The sequence below is a fragment of the Chroicocephalus ridibundus genome, chromosome 11 (genome assembly GCF_963924245.1).
Source record: "Chroicocephalus ridibundus chromosome 11, bChrRid1.1, whole genome shotgun sequence".
Classification (NCBI taxonomy): domain Eukaryota; kingdom Metazoa; phylum Chordata; class Aves; order Charadriiformes; family Laridae; genus Chroicocephalus; species Chroicocephalus ridibundus.
This window is the reverse complement of record NC_086294.1, coordinates 1963276-1973973: the sequence shown is the minus strand read 5'-3', so window position 1 is coordinate 1973973 and position 10698 is coordinate 1963276. Positions and strand designations below refer to the sequence as shown.

At 50.5% G+C, this 10698-nt stretch overlaps 1 protein-coding gene across 1 annotated transcript; it reads right to left on the bottom strand.

The window, feature by feature from the left end:
- Nucleotides 1-4388: 4388 nt before the first annotated feature.
- Nucleotides 4389-7028, bottom strand: LOC134522088 (protocadherin gamma-B5-like). Its single transcript, XM_063349387.1, is given in 1 exon segment — nucleotides 4389-7028. A coding segment is annotated over 1 exon segment (2601 nt). The 5' UTR covers nucleotides 6990-7028.
- Nucleotides 7029-10698: the final 3670 nt, after the last annotated feature.

The following is a 10698-nucleotide window of genomic DNA, read 5'->3' as shown; positions in this document are numbered from 1 at the left end:
GACGCTCTCAGACCGACCGCCGTCCCAGACGGCAGGCAGGCAGCGAGCCGGGCCGCAGCGGACGGAGCTGCCTGCAGCGCTGTGCCTTCCTCTCGCTCCTCTTCGGTCAACAGCGGCACCCGCAGCCTCCTTCCGGCACTGCAGCAACCAGTGCTGCCCAGCGCTGCCCGCCGCCCTTTACCACGCCTTTCCACGACGGGACACTCGACACGGACACATCGTTTCCCGGCCACGGCGGATCTCCTGCGATACCTTTTCTACAGCACATCTCTTCTTTGGTCCGCCAGGAGGTCACGACCAGTAATAACACGCGTACCGGTTTTGTGTTATTTCCACCGAACGGGAAACAAGTATTGTAACAGTGATATATTATATGTGTTAATCTTTCTGAATATGACGTGCAAAATACTGCCATCCATATCCCATTCGTCCGAAACCACAATCTCCACCAAGAATTGCACAGCTTTTGTAGCAGTCGTGCTCGAATTTCTTCTCGCTCACCCTTTCTGGAAAACAAAAGGGCGTGACACAGCTACTTTAATTCCCCACATCCTGACCAATAGAACAAAGCAACAAGGAAGATCCTCCCTCAAAGGGACAGCGGGGATTTACGGCATTGCTTTTTCTCTAAGCCCTTCATTTCCTTAACGATGCATGTTATGTCTACCGAAAAGGGAAAATGACTGCTTTTAGCGATAGATGTGAAGTAAAATATTGTTTCGTAATATGACCTGTAGATTATTACGACCTGTAGATTATTTCATCCCATTCCTCCAAAATCACCGTCCCCCTCAGGAATTTTTGTAGCTGGCGTGCTTGAATCACTCGAAAGAGGACAGAAAAACATAACAGGCTCTTCTATACAAAAAGTGATATAAACACCGACCACGCCGCGAAGAACCTGAGATATCAGGCTCATTAACACAACCGGGAAGCATTTTGATTTTTTGCAAAAACCAGAGTGTAATACATTGATGCTTATTAGTAACGCATTCATCTAATTCTTGCATCTTTATTTGGTAGGACACCATTTCAACCAAATACTGTAGAACGGCACAAGACCTTAAACTCTGTGCGGAGCGTTTGTAAACGTGCAGATGGACTTCATTCAAGTGCCTAATTGCTCCCATTTTGCGTATTTCACTGTCGATTTACATATGTTCTCAGGGTGGGTAGAGCCCTCCCCTTGTAAACAGGCAGACACAACTCTTTCAACAAGTTGCTCATAAGTTGTTCAGTCTAGCATTCCCCTCTCAAGGCGATCAACCAGGTCCAAGCACCTCTCTTTGAGAAAAGGGGAGAGGAAAACAAGACAGGCTCTGAAATGCTTAATGTGAGGGGATTTTTTCCTTGACATCCTATTCTGTATCTCAACTTGTGTATGAAAGGCAGATCAGGAAGTGTAAAAAGAGGGAACAACCAAAGAATATGGAAGAACAGAAAAAGAAAGAGAGAGAAATAACTGCACAGGAAACTCGTAAAAGTCATGCCTGGACAAAATTCATCCGTCCCATTCATGCTGCCATTTCTACAGCAGCCTTCTTCAAAAAGACTAGAGGGCACATATCTAAAAAATGTAGGAAAAACCTCTAACTTCTTCATTCATGGAGCCGCACCCACCTTTCCTTCGTACCACAGAATTAACCACCCTGTTTGTATTATCCAGCTATCAACCAGGTCCCAGTAAAGCCGCTTTGGGAAAAGCGTTCAGGAAGGAAAAATCACCTACCGTCCACCACACATTCCCGACTCCGTCATGAAGAACCCTTAATTTACCGCGTTCAGCGTTAATAAATCATTCCACAGGTCTCCGAATTCCTCCCCTTGATTCCTGCTGGGAGTGGAAGGGGGATACCCCATTCCTTCCTTCACGGAGACGAGAATAAGCAAACCCCAGACACATAGAATTAACCCTTCCCATTACTGCTACCATTTCTGCCATTTCTACAGCAGCAATCCCCCAGAAGTTGGGCAACACTCTCTCCTTTCGCTAGGGATGAAGAACCTGTCACATTTCCATTAATGGAGCCACATCCACGTTTCCTTTCTGAGTCCAATACCGAAAAACCATTAACCAACGGGTTTGTGTCTGGCCATCAAACAGGTCCAAGTACACGGTTTCGGAGAAAATTCCGTCAGAAAGGAAACATCTCCAACTGCAAATGCCAACCCCGAGTCTGTCACGCTGAATCGGCGGATCTCATTCTACGCAGTAAGGATTCGCCTTCACCCTTAATAACTCAGACGACTTTAGGCAGCACAAGAGTTGGAGACAAAACCTCTCAGCTGAACCTGAACCTGTGACCATCGAGAAACCAAGGAGTGCCGCTGGTAACGGCCTGCTCTGAATGGACGGGAGTTACCACAATCTTTCTTCTTTCCCCAGACAAACGGACTAGCCCTCCCCATCCACACCGACCCCCGAAATCCCAGGGGAATAGGCGCGGGAAAAACGAATTCGTACTGGCGAGAGACGTAAACTAAAATATGATGGTTAAAGATCTGCGCAAAGCACAATCCCCATCAGAAATTGCTTTAGCAGTCTTGCTTGAATGACTACTACAAGGACAGCAAAGGATAAGAGGCTCTGCTGTAGAAAACGTGCTATTAAAATCCGCTCCGACCCGGACAACGAGAGGTATCAGGGTCACTAGACCATGCTGCCAGAAAGTTTTTTTTCCAGAAATCGCAATGTAAGAGATTGATGCTTATTAATAAAACATTCATCTAATTCTTGAATCTTCATGTTCGTAGGACAGCTCTTCAACCAAAAGCTATAGGATGGCTGTTCTCATGTTATTTATGTTCTCAAGATGAGTAAAGTTCTCCCTTTATAAACCGAATTACACTAAAATATTGGTACTTCTACAGAGAAAGCTAACACTGGAAAAGGAGAGATGAGGGACCTTAACCTGTGGTTTCCCTTTTTAAGAGCACACATCACATTTAATCAAGTAATTCGATAGCTTGAACGACCAGGAAGGGGTTTCGATTTTCTCAGAAATCTCGGTCTAAGAGATTGATGCTCACTAGTAAAGCCATCTAGTAAAGCCAATTCATCTAATTCTTAAGTCTTCACGTGGGTAGAACACCTTTTCAACCAAATACTGTAGGACGGCAGAGGACAAGCACGGCTGTTGACCCTACACTCTGCGCGGACCATTTGTAAATGTGCAAATGGACTCAATTCAAGTGCCTAATTGCTCTCCTTTTGAGTATTTCCTTCTGGTTTTGGATATGTCCTTAGGCTGACTAGAGACCTCCGCTTGCAAACAGGGAGACACAACAACTGTTGCAATAAGTGGCCAAGAGATCAAATTGCTCAGTCTAGTATTGCCCTGTCAACGCAATCAACCAGCTCCAGGATCTTCTCTTTGGGAAAATGGGAGCTGAAAAGAAGACAGGCTCTGAAATGCTAAATGCGATTTTTTTTTTCCTTGAGATCCCGTTCTACACTTTCGCCTCTGCCTTCAGCTGGTTATGAAAGACAGATCAGGAACGGGAAAAAAAGAGGGAACTACCACCCAGGTGGAAGAAAAAAAAAGAGAAATCACTACACAAAGAGCTCCGAAAAATCATCTCCGGAAAACATTCATCCGTCTAACTAATGCTGACACTTCGCAGCAACCTTCCTCAAAAAGATGAGGGGGCACACGGCAAAAGAGGGGGAAAGCGGGAACATTCTGTAACTGTGAGGAGGAACAACTTGTAACTTCTCCATTCATGGAGCCACAGGCACCTTTCCTTTGGGAAACAGCATTAACCAGCGGCTTTGCATCCAGCTATCAACCAGGTCCAAGTACAGCAGTTACAGAAAAAGCGACCAGAAAAGAAAAATGCCTAAACAAACGGTTCACCGCGGTTTCCGTCATGCAGAATCCTTAATTTCCCACGTTCACTGTTACGTGAACACGTGAACAACAAGTGCCGCCGCTTGATTCTTGCTGTGAGTGGAAGGGGGAAATCCCGTTCCTTCCCTCACGGACAATCGGATCAACGCTCCCCAGACACACAATGTGAGCCCCTCGCACTACCGCTACCAGTTATGAAGAGGCAGCAATCTGTCTCTTTTCCATACACGGAGACACATGTAGGTTGCCTTTGAGAGTCCAATATTGAAAAACCATTAACCAACGTGTTTGTGTCCATCTCTCACCCGGATCCAAGTACACACAGTTTTGGGAAAAATATATCAGAAAGGCCACATTTCCAACTGCAAGAGTCAGTCCCGAGTCTGCCATGCAGAAGCAGCGGATCTCATTCTACACAGTACGGATTCGCCTTCACCGTTACTAACTCATACGATTTTAGGCAACACAAGAGTTGGAGACAAAACCTCTCAGCTGAACCTCAACCCATGACTAAAGATAAACTAAAGAGTGCGGCCGCTAACGACCTGCTCTGAATGGAATAGAGTTATGCCAATCTTTCATTTCTTCACGGACACAAGGACCAGCGCTCGCCATTCACACCAGCTCCCATCCACTCCATCCAATCCCAGGGGAACAGGCACGGAGGTGCAGCACAGATCAAGAACAACCGAGAGAGGGCTTACACACCTGCGGGGCGTCGGCGGGCGGCTCTCCCGCGCCGGCGCTGCTGCTCGGGCTCGGCTTCCCGCAGGGCTCCGCGCCGAGCAGCTCCTCCGCGGGCACGCTGGGCAGCGGCGGCGGCAGCCAAGCGCCCTCGGCCACGGCGCGGGCCGGCGCCACGCACAGGTTGTAGGAGTAGGGCAAGGTGCCCTCGCAGAAGTCGGCCGGGAAGGCGGCGCCGGGCACGGAGAAGCGCTGCGCGCCCAGGCAGCGCAGCACGGCGGGCGGCCCGGCCCGGCGCAGCCGCGCCAGCACGGCCAGCGCCACGCTCAGCAGGAAGAGGGCGGAGAGCAGCGCCAGCGCCAGCACCAGGTAGAACTGCAGCTCGGCCGGCGAGTCGGCGCCCGCCGCCCGCTCGCTCAGCTCCGGCAGCGCCTCCTGCAAGCTCTCGGCCAGCACCACGTGCAGCGTGGCCGTGGCCGACAGCGCCGGCTGCCCGTGGTCCTTCACCACGGCCACCACACGCTGCTTCGCCGCGTCCCTCTCCGACACGGCCCGCGCCGTCCGCACCTCGCCGCTGTGCAGCCCCACGCGGAACAGCGACGGCTCCGACGCCTGCACCAGCTCGTACGACAGCCACGCGTTGCGCCCCGCGTCCGCGTCCACCGCCACCACCTTGCCCACCAGGTAGCCGGCCTCGGCCGAACGCGGCACCACCTCGAACGCCGCCGGCAACGACGACGCTCCCGCCGCCGCCGCCGGCCAGAGCACCCGCGGCGCGTTGTCGTTGCGGTCCAGCACGAAGACGCGCACCGTGGCCGTGGAGCTCCGCGCCGGCGCCCCGCCGTCCTGCGCCCGCACCGCCACCGCGAACTCGCGGCACTGCTCGTAGTCGAAGGAGCGCTGCGCGTACACCGCGCCGCTCCGCGCCTCCACCGACACGTAGGGCGCCGCGCCCGCGCTGCCGCCCGCCAGCCAGTAGCTCACGCGCCCGTTGGCGCCCGCGTCCGCGTCCCGCGCGCGCACGCGCACCACCGGCGCGCCCGCCGCGTTGTTCTCCGCCACGTAGGCGCTGTAGGCCGCCTCCTCGAACACCGGCGCGTTGTCGTTCACGTCCGACACCTCCAGCACCAGCGACGCGCGGCTCGACAGCGACGGGCTGCCCCGGTCCCTGGCCACCACCGTCACTCGGTGCTCGGACGCCTGCTCGCGGTCCAGCGCGCCCGCCGTCACCACCTTGTACGACCCCACCGACGACGACACCATCGACAGCGGCGCCTCGCCCGACAGCTCGCACCACACCTGACCGTTCTCCCCGGAGTCACGGTCCCGCACTTTCAACAGGGCCACCACCGTGCCGGCCGGCGCGTCCTCGGGCACCGGGCTCGACACCGACAACACCGTGATTTCGGGAGCGTTGTCGTTCTCGTCGCTGATGTCGATCTGCACCTTGCAGTGCCCGGTGAGGCCGCCGCCGTCTCTCGCCTCCAGACCGAAGCTGTATTTCCTCTTCTCCTCGAAATCCAGGGGCCCCGCCGTCCTCACCTCGCCGCTGTCGCTCTCGACACTGAACAAGGCGCGGACGCCGTCCGGGACGTTGCCGAAGGAGTAGGATACCCGCCCGTTGGACCCCGCGTCCGCATCCGTGGCTCGCACCCGCACCACCAGCGACCCGGACGGCACATTCTCCCGCACTCGCGCCTCGTACACGCTCTTGCTGAACACGGGCGCGTTGTCGTTGGCGTCCGTCACGTTCACGCGAACCTGGACAGTCCCCGATTTCACGGGGTCCCCGCCATCCACCGCCGTCAGCACCAGCTCAAAGGAGCTCTGCTTCTCCCGGTCCAGCTCTCTCTCCAGCACTAATTCCGGCTCCTTGCTTCCATCCGGGCTCTCCTTGAGGGCCAGAGTAAAGGACGGGTTGGCAGCGAGTTGGTAAGTCAGTAATGAATTGCTGCCCACATCTGCGTCTCGGGCCATCTCCAGCGGAAAACGAGCCCCGGGAGTGGTCCATTCACCGATCTCGAGGTGGAGAGCAGCCTTGCTGAAGGTCGGCGCGTTGTCGTTGACGTCCTGGATGGCCACCTCGACGTGGAAAACGTTGAGCGGGTTCTGCACCAGCGCCTCGAAGCTGACGGAGCAGGACGTCGACTCGCCGCACATCTCCTCCCGGTCCAGCCTCTCGCTCACGTACAGGTTCCCGCTCTCCCCGCTCACCGTGAAGTATTGCTTCTCCGCGCTGAGCCGCAGCTTGCGTGCCGGCAGCTCCGCCGGGCTCAGTCCCAGGTCCCGCGCCAGCGGCCCCACCAGCGAGCCTCTGCCCAGTTCCTCGGGGATGGCGTACCGGATCCTCTCCGCCGCCGCCCGGCAGCACACCACCAGCAGCAAAGCTGGCAGCAGCACCGCTCGACCGACCGCTCGCCGCCGCCTCTCACTCTGCCTCTGCCTCACCGCCATTCTCGCCAGAGCTTGCCGCGCTCCTCCCTCCTGCCGCTGCCGCGGCTGCGGCTCCAAGGCTGCTCCTTGTCGGCCAACAGCGGCACCCGGAGGCGCCGCCACGACACCGCAGCCTTTTTAGTGATTAGTGGCTGCCCCCGGCTTTGGCGTCTCTTTTTTTTAGAATTAGGGAGCGCAGGGGCACTTGCTTGCTGGAACTCCAAAGGCTTTTAGAACTGAGATACACTGACTCACAATGAATAGTCGGTAGTAACTACTCATGGCGGAGTAATAAAAAAACCAACTCGGCTGCTCTTCATAAAATCCAGAAGGATCTATAAGAGGAAGAGATGATGGCATGGCTTTTTAGCGCTCTTTCAGGTATCTTCAGTTCTGCTTTCCTGACATGGGACGACTACCAAGAAGGAAGGATACCTGTTTCAGTAATCAATAAGCAATCAGGCACAGAATGAAGCAGAAGTTAGGGCTATTCTTTCATGATGGGCTGGCAAAGGGTTTCCGTCTTCACTGCATGTCTTCCTTTTGCTCATGGAAGTCTCTGGCGTTTGTCACACTGTCGATTTATATTTTAAAGAGAAGAATAATCACTCTGAGAAATGTATCATCCTAAGACCAAGCTGTATATCTCTATATTAAGAGAACAACAGAACAACATTTACAGTTTTGTCACTCACAGAAGTTCCTTATTTTTTTAACCTCTGTACTTGAGGGGCAGAAAACATGAATGTGCAAAGCCACGTCAAATCTTTCATAGAACCTTAGAATGGTTTGTGTTCCTTTAGAGATGATGCAGTCCACTTCTCTGCCATGGTCAGGCACATCCTTCACTAGATCAGGCTGTTCAAAGCACCATTACACCTGTCCTTTGACCCTTTCAGTGCTGCTGCATCCACAACTTCTCCCGGCAACCTGTTCCACTGCCTCAACACTCTCATCATAAAACAGTTCTTCCTTTTTGACCATTTGAAACCTATCCTCCTGCAGTTTAAAACCGTTGCCCCTTGTCTTATCACAACACACCCTGATAAAAATCTTTCTCCGCTTTTCTTTTAAGCCTCCTTTATTTATTAGAAAGGAACAATAAGGTCTCCCCATAGGCTTCGGTTCTCCATGCTGAAGAACCTCAACTGCTTCTGAGCTAAATTGTCTTCTCTATAACCCTACACAACTGGTAGGTTTACTTCTGACCCTCTCTTAATTGGCAAAAACATTTCATGAGAGGATAATACACTATGAGCACACAAAGAAGGGAGGTATATTTATTTACTCACCACCATCCTGAGAAGAAAAAGGATTCTAAAGCGCATGAGTGATAATTGGTCAAAATAAAAAACAAGCTGTCATCTAACAGAGAATGGGTCATCAAAGTTGAATTCATTCATACAGCAAGCTACCAGTGTGGCCCTAAAGGCTCACTCTGGATTATTTAGTAGGTGGTTTCTTTTTAAGAAACAATCAGTTCTCATCAATTTTATTCTACTCTGTGGCCTGCTCATCTCCCATGAACATGGAGCCAGATGTTTAAACAACATATTAAGGGGTCAGTCTTTTCAGAAAGGACAACAGATTCTCTTTTACCTTCTGCTTCATTTTCCTCACACATAATATTCTGTCTTACGTGACTTTCACAACAGGAAAACCTGGGTCACAGAAAAAATGGCACAGGCCTTGGCACCAGGCATGAAATTAAGCCATTGCTCAGACAAAACCACATTAACCCACCTATTTTCCTGGTTCCAAGACAGCCTCTCACCTTCCTTGCTCTACATTCACAGCCTTTAATAACTCCACAGACAATATCCCATATTTTGGCTATGTGTCAGCCACAGGAAAAAAAGCATTTCATTTCAGGGAAACACAAGTAAATGTTCTAAGGGGCACAAGCGATCTGCAACTCAGTTCAAGAATCAGTCTTAAGTATCATCTCGTAGACACCATCATGCACGTGGGCACTTTGGAAGCTATGTGACTCTGCAGCCATTATTGAATGTTTACATCTACGCCTAATAACTAGCATTGTCAGGAAATGCTGTACCAGACATGGCAGGTCATTAAATGAGCAACTGCCTCACACATGCTTCAAATAACAAGCTCAAACCCAGAAATTCCTGTCAAAAATACCCTCCCATCCCCTACATTCACACCAATTTTAATATTGACAAAACGTCAGCAGTCATTTCACATTAGCAGAAAGCATGGATAACATCTGAAGATTGGTCGAGGCTGGGGAAACCTTTATACAACCAGGATAAAACTCCACATCACAGTCTTTCAAGGATATATACATGAAAAGATGACATTTCATACAGCAGGTATTAGACACTGTGCCCAACCCTGAAGCGTGTTTGCACTTCCATGGTTACTGCTTGCAGACAAAATTCATCAGAGCGTTGTCATTCCCTTTCAGGAGTTTCTTAAAGGCAGCCTTAGTGTAAGAGGCCTTGGCAGCAGACATGAAATTATACCATAGCCCAGCCTGATAGAGAGTACAACCCCCTTTCTTCCTGTTTCAAGGACACTGTCTCACCAATGCGGCATGGACTTCTCACCACATGCATGCAACAAGCATAGCATTTCTTCCAGTGACACATTATCAGACACACATTTTAGGACACATTAACAAACACAGAGGGGCAAACCTTTACCTCTTTGCAACAAGCAAGGTAATTGCAACAAACAAGCAACAAACAATTAAACCAGAATTCACAGGAATCCTCATGCAACAGGAAAGTAAACTGATGAACCCACAACTTAGCCAGCTGGAGTCCAAACTACTATGCGATATTCAGAAATAAGACACTTCGAGGCCTATTTTCCATAGGCCAGGAAGAAACCCTGAGAACTGACAAAACACATGCCTTCCCTCCACCAGTACCTTCTCACACACAACACCCCAGAGACTCTTCTCAAACCATTCAGAGCTTGCATGGTTGTTGATCTTCCTAATTTGCAGATGGACTCCACCCAAAGAACAATTGCACAGACAACATCTCCTTACCATGGATAATATTTGACTTCTCAGCTTCTGTATGTAACAAGGAAGAGCATTGCTTACATTAACCCTTTATGCAAACATGTCTGTGAAAGCTCTTTGCAGCTGTAAACATGAAAGACACCCACAGGACAGTCAGACAAATGTAACAGATGGCATCTTCCACACATTATCTCAAAAAGAAGCCGAAATTGAGCTCATCAAAACAAGGAAGGCAAGAAGTTAACACCTGCAAAAAGGAAGGAAGCAAGTACATAATAAAGGTATTTAGTGGGAAATGAATACACACTTGTCTCCTCTGAAGTTCCCCTTATGGATTTATCATAAGTACCTCAATAAAATGTTAGTTAAAAATTGATGACAACATGCAAACACAGAGGAAGCACCTCCCAGAGCTCCGAATATCTCAGACCAAATTTATACAGGGAGAAGAGATCTGCATTGTGTTAAATTACAGCTAGGCACTGAAAAGGGAAAGAGCAAACCATCCCTCTTTTATCCTTCAACAGCACATCCTAGTACCTAGTAAGTTCACACTGAAAATAAGGAAAACTTCCAGTTTCTGATAATGTAATACATTCGTTCAGAACAGCTAATACTGAAAGGTAAATCGGTGTTACGTCAGCGGACAAAATGAGAAACGACCTGGCACATGATAGCAACAAAAAGCACTGATCTAACCAAACTCAAGACAACAGCTGCCCCACTTCTCCTGAC